Source organism: Phalacrocorax aristotelis, chromosome 1 (genome assembly GCF_949628215.1).
Source record: "Phalacrocorax aristotelis chromosome 1, bGulAri2.1, whole genome shotgun sequence".
In the NCBI taxonomy this organism is placed as follows: domain Eukaryota; kingdom Metazoa; phylum Chordata; class Aves; order Suliformes; family Phalacrocoracidae; genus Phalacrocorax; species Phalacrocorax aristotelis.
This window is the reverse complement of record NC_134276.1, coordinates 179,177,980-179,197,731: the sequence shown is the minus strand read 5'-3', so window position 1 is coordinate 179,197,731 and position 19,752 is coordinate 179,177,980. Positions and strand designations below refer to the sequence as shown.

The 19,752-nt window shown below is 40.2% G+C and overlaps 1 protein-coding gene across 1 annotated transcript in view; it reads left to right on the top strand.

Moving 5' to 3' along the window:
* The window catches only part of MYRFL (myelin regulatory factor like), a 48,537-nt gene that overhangs the window by 1,689 nt on the left and 27,096 nt on the right, over window positions 1–19,752 (top strand). The window contains exons 2-9 of the mRNA XM_075091629.1: window positions 5,803–5,893; window positions 9,433–9,500; window positions 9,595–9,853; window positions 11,424–11,515; window positions 13,345–13,492; window positions 16,670–16,865; window positions 17,983–18,059; window positions 19,359–19,469. Of these exons, the coding sequence (XP_074947730.1) occupies window positions 5,803–5,893; window positions 9,433–9,500; window positions 9,595–9,853; window positions 11,424–11,515; window positions 13,345–13,492; window positions 16,670–16,865; window positions 17,983–18,059; window positions 19,359–19,469 (1,042 nt within the window). The remainder of the gene's footprint in view (window positions 1–5,802; window positions 5,894–9,432; window positions 9,501–9,594; window positions 9,854–11,423; window positions 11,516–13,344; window positions 13,493–16,669; window positions 16,866–17,982; window positions 18,060–19,358; window positions 19,470–19,752) is intronic.

Sequence of the window (19,752 nt, the reverse complement as noted above, 5' to 3'; positions counted from 1 at the left end):
AATACTGAGATTAGATATGCGTTAAGGCTACCAGAGCTAATCATTCTTTTATTCAGCATGTAGTAGCTAGGCTCCTCTTGCTGTTAAACCATAGGTAAATCTGGAAAGAGAGCAAGCTGATTTAAAGCAGGGTTTGCACTCTTCAAGCAGGGGTTAGCTTCACTGAATGTAAGGCCAACTTTAACTGATGACCCCTCTCCATCTTAGCACTATGGCTTGTGGGTTGGCTTTATTATGGCATCTCACTAAGCAAGAGCAATAAACTGCTAGTTCTAAGTTGGTGGCCTTTGAGATTAGTCATAGCGCTGCTAGAATGTTGTCTTTCAAGGCTACAGAAAAGCTGAGTCCTGCAATATCAAGTGGAGAATGCCACTACTGAGGAAGTCTCTCTGCTTTGTCACTTGTTCAGTTTTGGCTTCCAAATGCATCAGCTGGCAACCTGGCACATTTATAGATCTGTTCTGTAAGATTATTTGAAATTCATGAGCAAAAAGGATCCCATTTTCCCTGGTGCTTTAGTTCCTTACAGTGCATATTTGTTTTGACACTCTTTAGTAAGATAAACTCACATTTGCAATATTGAGAGGGAACAGTCTGAAAAAGGAGTATTTTTTCAAGGAAAACAAGATAACGTTTATCTTCCTGTTGATCACTATGTTCAATAGTCAATAGACCTCTTAGATTAGATACGACTCTGACTGGGATTAGACCTTGGCTTTTTCTCAATAGTAAGTGGCTTTTCTCTTGTCATGTGGCTGTTCTGAGAAGTTCTTCTCTTTTTTTTTCTGACTCATTTCACTCCTCCCACACTAGAGATTTCATCTTTGAAGAGTTTTTCCTATGATTTCTATTGAAATTAATACTTACTGATTAAAAATTGCAAGTATTTTAAATAGAAACTTCCTATTTGTCAGGGTAAGGTCAGAGCTCCTGATTAGGTCTTGTGCCTGCCCGTGTGTAGCAGAGCAATCTGTTCTTTCTGACATTATCAGTGGGTCACAGAGAAACTGAATAAGGCTGACCTGGTTATGCTGTTAAACTTTTTTTTTGGAAGCTGCACTGAGGTGTCAGAAATGCGTGTGTTTGGTCTCAGTGCTCTGTGTGATCTAAAGAAGTCTCTTAGAAGAATCACAGAATCATTAAGGTTAGAAAAGACCTCTTAGATCATTGAGTCCAACCGTCAACCCAACAGCACCTTGCCTCCTAAACCATGCCCTGAAGTGCCACATCTATACGTTTTTTGAATGCCTCCAGGGATGGTGACTCCACCACCTCTCTGGGCAGCCTGTTCCAATGCCTGACCACTCTTTCAGTAAAGAAAGTTTTCCCAATATCCAATCTAAACCTCCCCTGATGCAACTTGAGGACATTTCCTCTCGTCCTATTACTTGGGAGAAGAGACCAACACCCACCTCACTACAACCTCCTTTCAGGTAGTTGCAGAGAGCAAGAAGGTCTCCCCTCAGCCTCCTCCAGGCTAAACAACCCCAGTTCTATCAACCTCTCCTCATAAGACCTGCTCCCCAGGTCATGTGGAGGTGGCTCTGCCCACCTCTCTGTACACCCATGCTCCTGCAAGGGCAACACTGAATATAGTTTAGGGCTCTTGGTAAATAAATTAAGCCCCAGTACACACCTGCCATTAAGCGTGAAACAACCAAACCAAAAAGTCTCTCGTAGCCTTTTAAGGATGAGAGATTGAAACAGGAATAAGAGAGGAAACGAGAAATTTAAAATATTAACGAAATTTAAAATATTAACGATAAGATTTGTTTCTCTGGAAAATGTTACATTGGGAAAAGCCATCTATCTTGACACAAGCTCACTCCTTACCACTCGGAGTTACAGGTCTTCCTGATGTTGAATGACCTAGACTGTGATTGCTCCTGGCTGGCTGCAGTTCTGCCAGCTGCAGCTGTTTTGTCCTTAACCCTTTCCTGTTTGTTGCATGTGCCCAATGTTCATGCCCGTAGCTCTGCTGGCCCAGCAGCTTTTAACCATGACTCCAGGTCTGTTCCAGTCAAAATGAACTGGACTGTCTTGAACAATTTAAATAATGACCAGTACTCAGAGTCTGTTAGCATGAAAGAAGTTAAGGAACTCTCAGCCCCATAAGTAACACTTACCTTAGTGTAAGTCCATGAGGTTCAGCTGGGCTTTTCAGTGAGCCCATATAGTGAAGCTCAAAGTTCTGAGACCTGTTTTAGTGGTAAGTATCTTCAGATGAAAATCAGTAATTCTCAAGCAGAAACAACTCCCTCAAGTTGCAAGGGTTTGTAGCAAACATTATGAATTTGTTCTTTAAGCAAGCAGGTACTATTGAGCACTGACCGTATTCTGTGTGCCATTTTTACCCTCAAGCTGTGTTTAAGAATTGTTCCCTGCATACAGTAGCTGATGTTTTAACACGAATCTTACTACAGATAGCTGGACTTGGCTTGGAACTTCCTGGTATCCTCTTTTAATGTCAGGAAATTATCAGTTTAGTATTGATTTTTAGACAGTACTAGAAGTTTGACAGAATACTTCACTGGTTGTGGACTGAATTTATGTTGGCAGAAAGAGCACCCTGATAACCTGGTTACTTGGGTACTCCTTTGGAGGGCGATGGCTGTGGTTCAAGCCAAATTCAGAACAGCGTATGACTTTCTGAAATAGCTGCTCTAGGAAGGACGTAAAACTTATTGCAAGGAATTTCTGGTTCTCTGTGTCCCCTCCTTCACTTTACATTTAGACACTAGTGTAAAGGAGGCAGCTGATTTAAATATGGTCATGTGTAAGGCACTACATGGAAATGTTGGCAGAGTTAATTGAGGCAGGTAATTCAGGGATTGGGGCTGATGGCTACAGGTGTGTAAAGTGAAGCTGAGGAGCCAGGTGACCAGCCTCATGGCTGCAGGAAGGGAAGGGATGTCTGCATCTGAAGCAAGCTGCTTCGGATCAGCAAGCTGCTGACCGAAGCAAGCAACGGTCAGCTTAGGAGGCTGGCGTTTGGACTATTCCTTTGGGGCCAGTGGCTGGGAATAGGGACAGGCTTAAGTGAGAACAGACAGGGAGACAGAAGCTAGTGGTAGAACTGACAGGTTTTAGGCTTCAGATTGAAGGAGAGATAACAACAGAATATCACCCCATGGATAAATGGGAAAAATAGCATCATATACTGCCTGTGACTGCAGTCTCTGTTCTGCAAACAACCGCGTATGAAACCCCAGTCACTTTCTTGGCCTTTCATCTTCAGCAGTTTCTCAGGTAGCTGGTGATCCTCTGTGCTGTGACACTAAAGTTGAATGTGTCACCCCATGCAGACTCTTCCCAGGGGAGACTGCCCATTGTGGTGTGGAGTGTGGACTGGGAACAGAGATCTCTGAGTGCAAGCTGATAAAGGCTGCTGACTCCACATGTCCTCTGGCAGCCCTTAGCCAGGCACGTGGTTCTGCACAAGAAGCTGTGTGTTTGCAGGGGCCTCTCAGCAGGGCTTGTCCTGCTACATGCACGCAGTTCTCTGCTCTTGCAGCCACCTCATGTCCAGATGAGTGGCTGGCTTGCATGCTACCTGTATCTATCAAGTACTTACTGTGATCAAATGCCTGTGAAATGGATGCCACCATTAAACATAAATTTGCATGTGATCCAACAGCTCCTCCTCTGCTGAAACACCACGTGATGCTACTGACCTGGAAAGCACATTCAGAAAAAAAGAATAAAGTTCTGCAGGGCAACCAAATGCAGTGGCTCTTCTGTGCACCTGTATTGCATCAGTGGTGGCCTATCTCCTTCCTGGTGTGCTTCCTTCCTCTCCCAGCACAGAATTACTTATTCCTTCCTTCTCCTCCCACCCATTTAACTGTTTATTGAAAGCAGAGAGATTAAGAGGGGATATAATACATATTACTGTTGTCATCACTCAGCAAGAGAGCCAGTCTCTGGACTGTGTATTAAAGGCCTGGTCCTTGTTTGATTCATAGCTGTACTACAGAAGAGCTTGTCTCTGCAAAATAAGGAATTCTTGGTTTTGTGGTACAGGAAAAAAACTTTGTATCCGACCTCCAGCCTCACATTAATAACAGAATTATATCACTCTTCGTGACGGCCAGGCAAGCTGAACAGGAGCAACAGGTAGGTGAAAGGAGAAGGTGATTGAATCATTTTCCTGTGGACCACATTAGCAAAAGGAGAAGTGTTTGAGGTTCAAGCAGGGTTTATCCTAAATTCAGAAATGAAAATGAAAAGACGAGAATCCCACAAGTTTGAGGAAGGCTCGTGAAGAAACCAGGCTTTTCTGTACTCTCAAGCTGGTTTTTCAAAGTACTTTGTTCAGTGCTACTTCAGGACTTTCCGCGTTACAGTTTTGCCGAGGCAAGTAAGTATGCTGCACCTGTTGAATCTGTTCTCTGCTGTGCGGAGGACAGGTTTGTACACAATGCCAGTACACTGGGATGCAAGGATCCTTCAGTAGCTCAACTGCAAGTTGCTATCTCACAGTAAAGGCAACCAAAATTAAGTCTGCAGTAGTGATAAGCAAATGATGCCTAGATTAATCTGTGATCATAAAGCAATTTAGGAAAAGTTTATTAGTAATGTGAATTTATGTATTGTGACAGACACACAAGGGAATTCTTGTGCAAGGTGGTGGAAGTGGATTCTTAGATGCTGCTTGCAGTTAAGTAATGTCTAAACACTGGATCAAGAAGGAACCATGTTAGACACATCAGGGAAAAAAACAGGAGAAATTTTACGATATGACATCTTACCATGCACATGTCTGCAAATATACAGTGGGAATCTAGACAGTAAAAGCACCAAAGGCAGTTACTGCTTCCGTGCTCAGTGACAGTGGTTAACCTTTTTTATTCTCCCACTCCGCTGCAGAGCTGAGGCGAAGTGGTTGGCGCCAGCTGCTCAGGACTGAGCCCTGCAGCTCTGGATTTATAGGCTTTTGCCTTGTGTAGCAGTGGGACAGAGCCATGCACAGCTCCTCTGCCTTGCTGGAGGAAGCAGCAATTTCAAGGTCCTTGTCTTGTTTGCTTTCTGACTGGCCACACCTGTATTTATGGAAGGCTTGCTGGAGAGGTGGGGAGCCTACAAAGTGGTTCTGTTTGTCTGGTATTTTTAGAGAGTTCCGGCTGACTTTCTACAAAAGTTGTAATGGATTCCGGAGACTTTATAATCATAAAATCTGTTTATAGCCTTCAGTTACCAAGCAACAAAGGACAAAGTACTGAACCTTTACATTCACTAATACATTTAACGTGTTAGTGGGCTGGTTTTGGGGTGAAAATAAAAGGAAGCCACCGATGAAACATTTCTAAAGCTTTATGTTTGCTTTCTTTAAGTTGGGATGGTGGATTTTTAAACTGTTTCAGGAACTCACTTGCAGTACCAATGCAGAAAGTGGGCCTGTGTGAGACAATGTCTGAGCTTTGACCCAATCACCTGTCTTGATCCCAGTGTAAAAGAGTGTGATGTTCAACCCCCCTTTTTCCAGTTGCAGACTGGGGCCCTTCGTCCTCTTGCTGTGGTAATTTAGTGAAGCCTTAATGCTATGCATGAGCTGGTGTTTGCCTGGTGCTGCTGTGTCGTCTTAATTTTCCCCTGCACATCTTATTTGCTCTGTGTTTCCTGTCATCCTTTCTCCCAGAGTGACTAAAGCCAGAAGCATAACCCATCCGTTACACACAAGACAGGATGGATTTGTTTTTTCTTTGTGTCCGAGAATGGGCAGTGTTACTTAGTTTGAGGTACTGACGAGTCCCTCCAAATTCCACTCTTGCAATCTCTGTCTTTTTGCATTTTTAATTTTAGGGCACGATGTCCATGGAGCCTTGGAAAATCCCATGGTGGATACAAGTATGTTGGAAGAATTCATCAGCAGCGATGTAGAATTTGGAACTTTGTAAGTATTACAGCATCATGACTCCGCCTCCCCGCCCTCCCCCCTTATCAATATCTCTTAAACTGTTTTCATTAGTGCCATGACAAAATCTGAATGCAACAGTCAGATCTGAAATCTGAGTTTCAAGAGGATTGTGGCTCTCTTGATATTGTTGTTTGAAGCTGTATAAGAAGACTTGGAAAAATCAGTTAGAGACAGTAATGGAAATATGGTTGTCTTGTAGGTAAACAGAATGAATGATAATGAAGTCTGGGATAGTTCACAAATATTATGCTAATTGTGGCATTAAATGCAAAGCTGTTATTTTAATATTCCTGTAAGTGCTACTTCAGTGTTTATGTACAAAATAAGTGATGTAAGTGAAACTAATGTATAATAAATTGAGAGAATAATGTAAACCTCCCAGCTGGAGAGAAGCAGGGCTACTGTTTTCATCCTAATGCTTCACTCTGAACAGAGAAACTGTCCATTAATCTCTTCTGAGACTAACTTTCAGAGAGACAAAGGATACATAATGCAAAGGGTCATGCCTAAGGGTGGAAAGTTATACAGCACAGATCTATCAAAGACTTCAAACCCAAATCTTTCATCTAGAAAACTATCAGATGACTGTTGTTCAATGCAAAATATTATTAATGGGCTGACATTTGCACTTGCCAAGAAGCAGAGCAAGAGGGGATGCTTTAAAAATAATTAAACGTGATTTTTCATTTCAGACATACTCAGCAGTACACATTTACTTACAGTGGGCTAAATAGGCTTCTACCTGCTCTAAATCATGAATAATGCATTGATTCTCTGCCCATGCTATAAAAGTAAAGAAGAATGAAAAGGTTGTTGTATATAAATATACGTAACCTTTATTTTTGGAGTAACTAAACATGTATCAGGTTAAATAGATTACTGAACTCCTGTATGATGACTTTAAAATGTTGTTCTTTTGCTTTTGTACACAAAGCTTAGCAGAAATGTAAATGTGTATATGTGCTGTAATGTACCTCAGGTATGTTAGATATTCTAGTTGCAGTACTACTAAGTATTTACATGCAAGAAAATGATCTTGGAGGCTCAACAGGATTTTACACTGATACTACAGTAATACTTCATTAATTATGGGATTAAGAAGAATATTTACTGAACATTAGATCTCTGAAAGTAAAACTATGAAGTATTGGTCTGTATTGCAAACTATTTGTGCATAAACAGAACAGAATCTCCTAAAGGAACTTGGCAGAATGTGTCAAAGGAGAAAAATATTAAAAGCCTCCATATATATATATAAAATGCAGATCAACATAATGGCACGTGCAATACAGAATGCAGTGAGAAGGGTGCTGTAACCACCAAGGTCTTGAGTGCATCTGAAGGTGTCCTAATCTAATGAAGGAACCTTCCTTAGTTTCTTTAAATGGCAGTGAGATGGCATAGCATTTTCTCTCCCTTAAGCCACTTTGAAAGCACCATCATGAAGGACTGGAAAACTTGAAATAAAGTAGGAGACGTGACAGACCTGTACCCTCAACTGACAGGAGACAGAAGCATAGCCTGTCTGTAGTGGTCTGCTGTAGACTTAGGATGCTCCTATTTTCAATGCAAAAGGAATGAAGTGGTTTTGCTACATAGCATGGGAACACCTGCTTGTTGCTGAGACCTACTCATGGAGGACTTGGTCTGGCTTAAACTGTGGTGTAGTTCCAGCTCTCGCTTTGAGAGTAATCCTTTACACAATGTCTGGTAGGACACACACTGTAAGTGTGAAAGCAAAACAGAGTATCACAGGCAGATATCATACAATATAATCAAGCATATATACCCAAGAGTAAATAACCAAGAACCTTCTTTCAAACCTCAGGCATGAAAATGGGCTGAGCTGTTGGAGACAAGCTGAGACCAAAGCTCCTAGCATCAGCTGCACACAAGGAAACATTCACTTCCTGCCTGAAAATCAGGAGAAAACTGCACAGTAAAATACAGGCTGGCATGTTCTTGTACAGAGCAGTGTGCGTGACGTTCTTTAGAAAGGAATCAGAAGAGGTTGTATTTTCAGAGATTTACCTGTTCGAGTAACAAAAAAATGGCAAGCACTAGAAATCACAGAGCACGCTTAAGTTGTTTGGCCTTCCACAATGACCTCTCCGAGCAGGGGTGTTAAAACATAAATCTCTCCTGCTTGGCTATGGGGTTTGGCAAAGAGGTGGCTATGGATCACGTGGAATTTCTTGGTTCCCATCCAGGATTCCTCTGTCATGCCTCCAGTCTCTGGCTCTTGTAATGACTGTGTGAGCATAACTGCCTTCCCATCTTGTAGTCCCTATGCTTCTGCACTTGCTCCCTGTGATGTTCCCACCGGGGGCTGAAGGCGCCGAGCTGTGCTGGGACCTTGCCTCACGAGGGTGCCAAGGGCATTCCTCCTGTGCAGTGCTGATTGCCAACAACCCTGAGGAGTTGTTGTGGAGGTGTGTGGAGGTGGCCCTCCTTTCCAGTACATAAGATGTGAACTGGGAGAAGACCTCTTGCTTATTTAGCTCCACCTGGAAAGCAACCCAGCTCTGCCTGAATTTGGCACAGCACAGTGTTACTCAGCAGGTGTTTTCATGGCAGGTGACATGGAAGCTGTCAGATGAAGGTACTACATGGGGCGCTGCATGGATCTGCACTTTGTGAGCACCCTTTGTTTTGGGCAAGAGAGCTTAGAGTCAAGAAATTTTTACTTTGTTACCAATTTAATTTTTTAATTTGTTACTCCTGTATTAAGAAAAGAGAAGATAAACAATTACACATTTAGGAAAACATCCTTCCTTCCCCCAGTTCCTGCCTTTTGGAGACTCAATTTAAACTGAGCACTTCTCCCTCCTTCCTACCCACCTTGACTCCTCCGCTCCTTACACTTGGTCCCTCCCACTGTCGTTGGTGGTGGCGGGGTTAAGCTCCAGGTTACATTTCCAAATCTTTTTGGTCAGTTTGTAAAAGCTCTTGTTTCAAACTGGGCAAATGCCCTTCCCATCTGTGTGGCAGCTCCTGCTCCCCTCCGCACTTGGGCTGCCTCTCTGGTGACTTAGGGGCTAAAATGGGACCTGCTGACATCTGATGGTGGCTGAGAGTGCTTTGGCCAAACCGAGGTCTTAAGAAATTGGCTACATTTAGTGGACAAAGATGCTTTAGATCTTTAATGTATGCCCTAGAAAGAATGGGTTCTAGGCCTGTGTGAGCTCTGTGTATTCAGAGTTGCTGGTGTGCCTGGAGGTAACTGAAGAATGGCTAATGGGAAAGGAGGATTGAAGTCAGTGGGTCCTGGAGGGGGGTTTGGGCAAGAGCTGGTACCTCCCTGCATGGGGGAGAGGTGGAGGGCCATAGGAGATGGTCTGACAAAGCACAAGTGATGTTGGCCCTGTGAGAAGGGGCAGCAACCACAATGAGCAATGCATCCTGAAGACCCTTGCCAATAGCTTGGTGGTCCTCTGCTGCTTTCAGCATTGCCTTGTGGTTGTCCTCCATGTCTCCTCCCAGTAAAAATTAAAATATCTTCTTTTTATCTCTAGGCAAAGCCAGTTGCCAGACTCCCCACCAGACTCTGGATCGGAACCGTATTCTCCGCCACAGCTCCAGAGTAGGTCACATGAATCCTGCCTCTCCCAAACTCATAGGAAGGTTTCCAGCTCCTCTTCTTTCTCCTTACTCTCTTGTCTGTTTGCTTCTTGCAGCCACATGGTATGATGCTACATGGCCCAGTGGGCTGCAGCCTCCGCTCCCATGCCCATCTGCTGTGGCACCCAGCAAGCTTCCCTGCAGGTTCCTGGAGACTTCCTCTGACCCCAGCGCCAGCGGGCATCCCTGCAGCATCCCCCAAGGCTGCTGTCTGAATACAGGAAATGCTGTGACTCCTTGGAATAATTCTACATCCTCCAGCTGTTTGGGTTTTAATTATTCATATTTTCAGCCAAATGCATCTCAGATTTCTGGGTAAATGATAAAGCTTTTATACAAAGGATGAAACAGATAAAAAAAAAAAAAAAGTAGAGCTGGTGGAAGACATGGTCTAAGACTGGTGTAAAATCCCGGTGGGTGTAGGGTTTTCCACAGGATGGCAGTGTTTAGACATTTTTGAGACACTTGTGTTTGAGGGTGCTTTAAACATCTTGATTGAAGTTCAGGTTGGAAGTAGAAATGGTTTAAAAATTGAAAAACATTAGAAGGTGAAAGAGGGATCAACAGGTGCTTTATAACTGGATTATAAAAACATTCAGGCATTTTGCAATACCTATTGCAGGGATTTGCCCGTAAGGATCTGTTAAGTGTTCTGACAAGTGGCATGAGAGAAAAAAATATATTGTCATATGTGTGTACACAAGTGAATTGTTTTTGTGTGTTTGAAGCCGTTCATATGCCGTCTGCCATATTCACCCTCCAGCATGTTGTGGTTGCTTAATTATTTAAAATACACTGGCTAGTGCAAGCATCCAACCATGATACCTAGTAAGAGTGAATTGACTGACGCGTACCAGAGGGGGACCTCCCTGGCTGTGGGGAGAGAAACGTGAATTCGTCAGTGTTAAGCCTGGGCTTGCAGATGCTCTGTCCCCGTCTCCTCTTCTGTACAGAGCTCAATTACGTGTTATGTGTGATGTGGGGGAAGGAAGCTGCGCCTGGGTTTCTCAGTAAAGCTATTTGTGTTCTTTGTTTGTTTGTTTTCCAGTAGAAAGTGCCAGTTAGTCAAAGTCATATTATTTTTTGAGGTAATACTTTAGTTATTGGAACTTAAGATACAAAATACTTCTTAACTAAATGTGGAACTTTTGAACAAACCCAAAAAAAGAATAACAATGTGGTGGGCACGCTTTTCTTCTGCTCATGGAGAAACCATAGTTTGAGTACTTACCAGGCCTGACTGAGACCTAGAGTTTGGCTTGTTTTTTACCCACATCCAGAAGGAGTGAGCATCTGTCAGAATATTCTGTCTTACATTTTAGAATATCAAAACTTTGGAATAAGGTTTTTTTCCCTGTTGCACAAAGGAGCATTTTTTGAAACCTCAGTTTCTGTAAAAGGGGAAAACTCTTACCCATCGACTGCCCCTTGAGACCTCTTCATTAACATAGTAGTTTAACTGTTACTAGTGTTTTCAGTATAAGAAGGAAAGTGAGTTCACGCTTTATTTAAGATAAAGCGTGATTTAAGATAATTAAGGTAATTAAGATAAAGCATGATTTAAGATAATTATTTAAGACAAAGCTGTGATTTTAATGCAAATGCCAGGAGACAATAAAACCATGCCACGTATGCACTGTGTAAATTTTTAAAAAGAGATAAAGTTCTCTATTCATATGAAATAAAAAGAAAATAAACTAATTTATGTTTTGGAAGGAAAAATTGTGTAATTCATTTTTAAAAAGCCAACAGCAATTCCATCCCCCTTCCCCAGCAAATCAGAATTTGGGTGACAATAGAGTTAGAATGAGATACCTGGGTATTTCTTGTTATGATTCTGCAATATCTGTATAAATGAGTAATGCAACGTGTGTTTTTGAAAAAGTATTTCTGCAGCATCAGGAAAAAAAAGGAAGCTCTCACAATTACTAGGAGATGCCACTGATTCTCCAGTCCAGTCCCAGGACTCCAGACAAGGTAAGCAACTGTGTGAAGATGAAATTTCATGTTTCATACCATAGAGAAGTAAATACTTCAAGAGCAGAGCTCCTGCTGGCTCTGAGAAGGTAGTGATATTAACAGTCTGTACTCCACTACCAGGTTTGGAGAAATTTACCTTTTCAGTGTTTTTTAAAACCTATTTATATTTGGCAAAGAACAAAGAAACATTAGAGGTTTGTATTTCCTGAGGACTCTCTGGGCAAAATATTCTGCCTTTCTCCATGTGTGAGCCTGCAGCACACAGATGATACCATACTCTGCTGACTCTGCTTGGCGCTAAATTGACTGGGCAAAGAAACCATCTTGGGTCAGCTTAACAGGGAATTAATGTGGTGGATGAGCAAACAGATTGCAGTTTCCCTTTATCATCTCAATTCCATATTTTTTTCTACAAAGTGTATCCATGCGCAGGCTTTGTAAAAGCTGTGTGTTCTTCCCCTCCCCTTCCCCAAATTAATTTGGTTCATTGTTCTATCAAGGTGAAAATGCTAAGCTTATACCAGTTGATACAAAAAAGCTTATCAGGCACGTACAGAAATGGATCATCTTCTATGAAGCATGAGACTGTCTGTGAAGGAACAGTTTGTAATGAACAGTTTATCTGAGGAATTTCACCCTTGTCTGTTAGTGGAAAATCTGAGTTGCTTGTTATTTCTTCAGAGTAAGTTATTTTTAAGCATTAAATCCATCTTTTAGATCACTTTTAATGAGTAGCAACAGGATTTAACAGGTGACTTATCCTTTGGTATCTTTCATTTGATCAGTGGTGCTCAATTATGACTAGTCCTCTAAGTCTACCACTGCTGTAAAGAGAAGATGAGCAGACACTTCTGTGTCTGAAATTGCTATTTCTGTTTTTAATACTGAAAGACACAGGTTGAAATATGATTTCCTTGGGAGTCACTGTTAAAAAAAATCTGAGACACGCATACTGTTGGAAAAAGAACACAACCGTTGGTAAAAATGGCATGGGGATCATTTAGAAATGAGGTGTGAATTTCTTTACTGTGTTTTTTTTTTTTCCCTTTTATATATTTTCCCTTTGTTGTGTGTCAGAAGGGGGGATTTGCAGATGAAGCTTGGGCCTGAAATGATTCTGTAGGCTCTTACTGTGCTACTGCTGGCTGTGGATGGATCTTAGTTTATATGCTCAATGACATATTTTTTCCTGTCCTTACTGCATTCCATTTATCTGTCTCTCTTATCACATTCTCCTCTATCTTCATAAAATGTATAATATCTCAGAGAATTATGGTTAAGCCTGTCTATCTCAGAATGCTATAATGTATAGTCAGAAAGCATTAACCAGTCAAACAGATGTAGCGGTGAATGTGCTTGCTATTGGAAAACTCTGCCTCCTGCTCTGGAATGAAGTACCTCTAAAAGTGAGTTGGAGTATATTCAGTTTAAACCTGTAGTAAAGAGAATGGGAAGCATATGTAATTATTTTGCTTAATTCCTTCTTGCAGTGTTGCAGATTTATGGTAAAATGCTTAGATCTCCCCTTCCTCCTCCCCCTCCCCCCAAGGGGAACTACCCATCCTCTTAGAGAGAATAAAAATAGGAAGGGCTACTTGTATAATATTTTGCAAATCAAGAAAGCTGAAAAATTTGTTGTCTAGGGCAAGAGAATGTAACAAAATATTTTGGAATAACTGCAAAGGACAATCAGATTTAAATATATATGCAATATATTTGTGTTTTACATGTATGTATATATATGTAAACACATTTATAAAAATGTTTATGCGGGATTTTTGGCCAGTCACAAAAGTAATAACTGAATTGTCACTATCTCTCTACAGCAACTGTTAAGGATTGTGCTGCTGAAGTGCAAGAACATGACAGTGATGGGCAAAACGCAGCTTTGGAGAAATGCTGTCAAGCTCTAACATGGCAACCATATCAAACTTCTCAGTGGAACAGCTTATTTAACTCTAATTATGAAAAACTGTAAGCATTGATGTTTGCACTTGGAAAAAGTGGTTTCTTGGTCGTCTTTCCCTTCCCCCTCCCCGGTACTGTAGTTTTGTAGGCTTTTTTGGCATCCCTTGCTCTTCCTGAAAAAAAGACTGGAGAAGGAGGTATAGGAGGCATGATGGAATATGAATCTGCAGATGTATGAGATAAGCAGAACTTCATGCCAGGTTTTCTGATTTCCCTTCAGGGATTTAGGGGCAAAAGAAAAGTGAGTTTAACTTAAAATACCTGTTAATTTTGATTTCTTTTGTCACATTGAGCATATGGCACCTTTCCCGCTAATGGCCTAAAACGTTAAAGAAAAATGGAAATAGAAGATACCTGTATTACTTCTGGGCTCATATAACCTAAGTCTTAATAACTATAGACATATATATGATGTGCAACTGATTAGTCAAAGATTTAGATTTTTCCTGTATAAATCAGAACTGTGAACAATTTATTTGCCACATGATCTGGCAAAGGTTATTCCAAGTTCACTTTATGTCCCTGGTTTTCTCTGTTCTAGCATTTAGTGAATGATCCCTTTTAGCAAAAGCCCTTATACAGTGTCTGGTTTATTCCCCAGGACTGGTGCAAACAATTTGTCACTGTCTCCACAGGGCTTAAATAGCATAGTAAATTTTAATTTCCCTCTAGCCTAACCTGCTAAAAGCACTCATGGGAGTTTGGAGTGTATCAATGTCATTGCTGGACACTGACGTTCCCTGTCTGTGCACAGCGTGACGGGGCAATACACATCTTACTGTGCCCCATGCAACCCTTCTCAGAAGGTATTGACATGACAAGAGAGCAGACAGCTGAGCGCCCACATCTTTCTATTCCTTGGGAGCTGGATGGGCCAAGAAACCTCCAGCTGTGTTTGTCATGTGAGTTGTCACTCTAAATGAAAGTGGTTTCCAACTCCTGTTACGCTTTCAGTCAACGACTACATTAGAGCTGTGAGCTGACGGTGGGAGATTGCTTTCCTGCCACAACCCAATTACTTGTTGGTTCCCATACATTTAAAATTGAACTTCCAGACTTGTATTTCTTGGTGGGTTGTTTCAACAAAGACAGTGTGGTGCTGAGCATTAAAGCATCCAAATACACATACTGTTACCGTTACCATGGAAGGAGATTGAGATCTTATTTGCAGAGGAAGTCAGTGCTACTTTTAAGTGAGGTCAATGGCAGTGCCTTTGTTCCAAGATGGACTGTAATTACGGCACAGTGCACAGATTTTCTGAGTAGTGATCCTTTATTCTGTTAGCCTCAGAAGAACCTTGCGCTTATCACTGCTTAGTGTAGATGGATTGGTCCTGTACCCTGAAATTGCTGCATCCACTTTAAGGGCATTTCTAAGGTTAACTATTATTTTCCATTTTATTAATCCAGTATTTTAACCTTTTGATTATTTCATTTTCAAAACAAAATGCTGTTATCTGAAGTAGATTCATTAGAAAAGGTTACTCTACTATTAATTATGCCCTATGTTGTGTCGACCTGGCACTTTCTTAGCCCCTTGCCCCATTACTATTGTGAGTGGTAGGACTTTATTCCAGAGATGCTGACTGAAGACTCAAATTCTGAATAGAAAGATGAATTCGAAGTGTATTTCTAGTAGGGATGCTTGTGTGACAGGGATATTCCTTGCCACCTAGAAGTTCTTCCAAGTTTTACTGCACTGTTTGGTAAGACTGACCATTCTGTGTGCAATCGGATCAAAATATGTATTTGCTCTTAATTACTCGAAATGGTGTACTCAAAAGATGATAAACATTAAATTCCTCTTTGGGAGTCATTGTTCCAAACAATTCAACTTGGAGAAATGGAAATTTTTCCTTTTGCTTCTCAATCTGCTTGCCTGTGTTTTAGCAAATACTCTGAAATTGCTTTAAGAATATCGGCCAATGAACTTGCTTCACTCCTAAATTGGAAAAACTATTCCTTTCCCGACAATGAAATACACACATTTCCTATGTAAGTAAAAAGAATTACCAGTTGCAGGAAGAAACTGAAGAAGTTTTGCTTCTTTGGTTTGAGGAGATGGTAGACACTTCATTAAAATTTTAAATATAAATTAACACATGATTTAGTAATTTTGAAGTAGTTACTAAGTAGTTTTCTTTTTATTTCCTGTTATGTATAATCAGTGATTGTTTGAAAGGGGCCTTTTGTTCATAATTTATGAAAAGATGATAAAGTCTGTACATTTCTTGTAAAGTCTGTACATTTTGATTTTTCCAAATAATAATGTGAAAATGAATGGATAAGTTCTGAAAAGCCATCTTCAGTAATTGTGTTAATGAGAGGTTCTCAGTAGCATCAGACGAGGTCATAATTATCAAAATTTCATTAGCAAGAAAAGCCAATGCCTGTGTAAGAGAACTTTGCCATGTAGTCCTATTATTTCAGAATTATCCATCACTTAAATCAGAGGAATAGAAACATTGTTGGGATAGTGAGTTCACTGGCTCTTTTAGAAAGAACTTTTGATACCTTTCTGCGTTTGCTGTGAATCATAAGGACAGAATACTCTTTCTTTTTGGGTGACAAATTAGCCCCTTGAGTAAAGAGAATAGGGGTTCCTTAGTTGGGGGAGGTTGGACATTATAAAGAAGAGTTTTATAGTTACCTGGCCAGAGGGTCAGTATCCATAGCTTTTCTTTTAGCCTGAGTAAAGCCTTATAGGAATCCCAGCAGCTTCTGGACAAGCACTTGGTGTGGGAATTTGGGAACAAAACAGGGAGTCTTGCTGGCTCATTAGCACATTGTCTGCAGCACTAGTTCAGCTCTGTTGTTTGTAGAAATGTTATAATGAGTGCTTGAATACACTCAAAAGTTTGGTTGTGCTTTTAGGCGAACAGAGTTCCTTTATACCAGATTTGTGAGTGAGGATTATGTAAGCTTCTCCACCCCTGGTTTCCAAACATTTCATGAGTCAGAGTAGAATTAGAGTAGACTTTATATGCATTTTCGTTTTTACACCTCTAAGAGGCTAAGAGGAAAATACTGGTAGAAGCGGTGATTGTAAAGTTGTATTTTGGCTCCCATTTTGCCAGTAAAAATCACATGGATTTTCAGACCACATAAAAAATAGGAACTCAAGATGTCACTCAAATATGCCTTTACTTAATGTTGCTATTCTTTTTATTTTTTTTTTTGTAGACCTGCTGTAGGATATCACATTGTCACAGATAAAGGATTTAATTTTTCAGCAATAGATGATGCCTTCGTATGCCAGAAGAAGAATCATTTCCAAATCACAGTCCATATTGGAATCGCTGGTCATCCAAAATATGTCAAAAGTCATCTGGGGGGGAAACCAATAGAAAAGTATTATTTGAAAACTTTTGGAATAAAGGCAAGCATTTCTCATCTTTGTGATTATTACTTTTAACAAGTTAGTTTGTGATTATCCGTACCAATTCGTATTAGTTGAAATTAACTCTTTTCTTAGTCATTTTTGACTCTTTTAAGTTACCAGGATCTTCTGTGTGGAACTCTTGTGCAAAAAAAAAGTGATGTTTTATGGATGCTTGTGCTGATATATGCTGAAAGACATCATGTTTGCCTCTTTGCCCTGGTTTCACTGACTTCCCTCTCTTTGGCTGAAATTTTGTTCCCTCTGCGGGCAGTGCAGGGGCGTCATCTGGTGTGTAAGTGGCCAGTCTACGCATTGGTGAAAAAGATGTGTTGAAGAAAGCAATTCACAAAGCAAAGAAAAAGAATAAAATCTGTTTTCCCTGAACAATTCACATGCCAACAAAATGTCCCTATTTCTTCTTGCCACACTTTCCACTTTAAAGAACCAAATTCTTCCCAGCCAATATGGGTCCACAAGCTTCCATATGCAAAAGTAGTAAGCGATTTCAATCTTTCTGAAAGATTTTACCAGGTTTTATACTTACTACCAAAATTCAGTGATTTAAAAAAAAAAACATGTAGCTGTTTTACAAGGCAGTTACTACCAGTTTTGCTTACTGCATTCTAATGCAGAAGAAATTAGCTAATATTACTGTCATCTATTCCCATCTAAAGCAAAGTGCTGCTTGGTACCAGTCCAGAATGGTATGGAAATTTACAGTAAAATAACTTACAGAACTACCTTGCATAGGTTCAGTTCTCATGTTAAATACCTACATTTATACTTTGGGATAGAATGACCCAATAACAGTATAGATTCAGAAAGCAATTTTTCTTTTGCGAATTAATGCATGACTTTTCCTGTTTGTTTTTTTTTTTCCCCCCTTTTCCTTTCAAATTATATCCACAGAATCATTTGGGACTTCAGACTAGCTGGAACTGTCAGGTGTCAATTGATCAGGAATCAATTCCCATGTTACTTTCCATTCAGTTCCATGAAAAATGAGAGATTTAACTGTTTCAGACACAGTTTGCCTATTAATTTTTGATGCAAATTTTATGTAATTGAAGATTCAATATTCTTGTTATTTTTGACAATTCTTTTTTCTTTATAGGTGGAAGCTCCAAATCAAACAATTGCTATTGAACAGTCTCAGTCAGATCGAAGCAAAAAAACTTTCCATCCTGTTAAGTAAGAATTTTGAGAAATTTATTCTGCTTATTTTAATACTTGATTGGTCAGAAATGTGACCACTTGTTTCTGGAAAATTAGAGTAGCTCTAAGCCAGTCTTCTGATCTTTATCCAAATACCATTCTGGGTGTGTACGTAGAATGACAGTAGTAATATATACCTGGTCTTCCTTTGTTAAGAAATATTTATAGCAGCTTTACAAATGCATTAAGTATGCCTATCCAAACTATTTATATTCAGCCAGCAACACTATTGTATGGTGCTCAGAGCTGTATGGCAGATGCATTTCCTGTCTTAAGAAATGTCAGTAATGTTCCTGCTCTACATGGGCGTGAGATGTATTTGCAGTGGTTTTAAGGGGGAGTCCGTCTGCTAGAAACATACATGCAGCTTCTACCTGGAACTCTCTGCCATTCTTCTGCATCTTAACTCACTGGCAGAGGCAATGTTTGTTCTTCTGGCATAAGTGTCTTCTGCTGGAGCTGTGCTGTTCTCTATAAATAATTCTGCTGTTCTTTATAAATAATTAAATAAGCCTTAAAACAGAAAAAGATAAGACAGAGTCAAGTTTGACAGGACACTGCTGAGATAAAGGCTGCAATATATAGTCTGCAAAAATTAACTTTGAGTTTGGGAGAAGAGCTCGGTTTTTGCTGAAATACCTCTATCAAGGTATTTTTCTTCCTTTTGCATACTGAAGAATAGTTTCTGGGTGTACATTGTTTCATGGGTGATGATGGTGTAGTTTTCATTTATACCAGATGAGGACGCAGTTGGTGGACTGTTCTTTTCTCCATGCAAACTCTTTATTTATATTATTTATCACTTACAGGAGCAGTGCCACTATGTATTACATAGGTCTATATTCTATATTTCCAGACACAAAAATTAGGTGAAGAGACAAGCAGTAAAATGTATTTATTTTAGTGTGGAAATTCAGATCCAGTAATAAGCAATGTTACCCTTGGCAAGCAAAAAAATACCCATCGTATGGAACACATACGGTTTTATTACATTCAAGAGTATGTACAAACAGACCAAGAAACACAAGATTCCTATTACTAAGAACAGTTTCCCCGTGCTGGTGCTTCATGCTGTTTGTGTGTCTCCTTGACATAGTTACTGTGTTTTTAATGCATTTTTATAAATCAGGGTTACTGCATTTTTAGTGGTGTGCCTCTGTTTTTTATTTGTCGGTTTTTCTCAAAACTGTTCTAATGAGTTTGAGGAAATCCGGCTTGAGCCAGGGAGATCTCCAAATGCTTATTTCCCTGATCTTGTTTCCTTTTCTATTTCAGAGTTGATCTGCCAGGGGACCAGATAACTAAAGTAACACTGGGAAGGTTGCATTTCAGTGAAACAACAGCAAATAATATGAGAAAAAAAGGAAAACCTAATCCTGACCAGAGGTATTGCTGTAGCTAGTTGGCCTGTGTGTGTGAAGTCCAAAAGACAAGGTCTACTTATAATGAGCTGACATTTGTGAAAAACTTCAGTGTGGCCAAATCCTGTGATTTTTTTTTTTTTTTTAAATTTAAAATTCTGTGACACTTGGTATCTGCTTAAAGGCCTTTCTCCTAGAGTCACAGAATGATGGGAGAATAAAATAAAATATCTCATCCTCATGGTTAGAGACTGTTTCAGGAAATCACAGCCAGAATGTTGGCTGACGAAATCAGGCAGCCAAAAAAA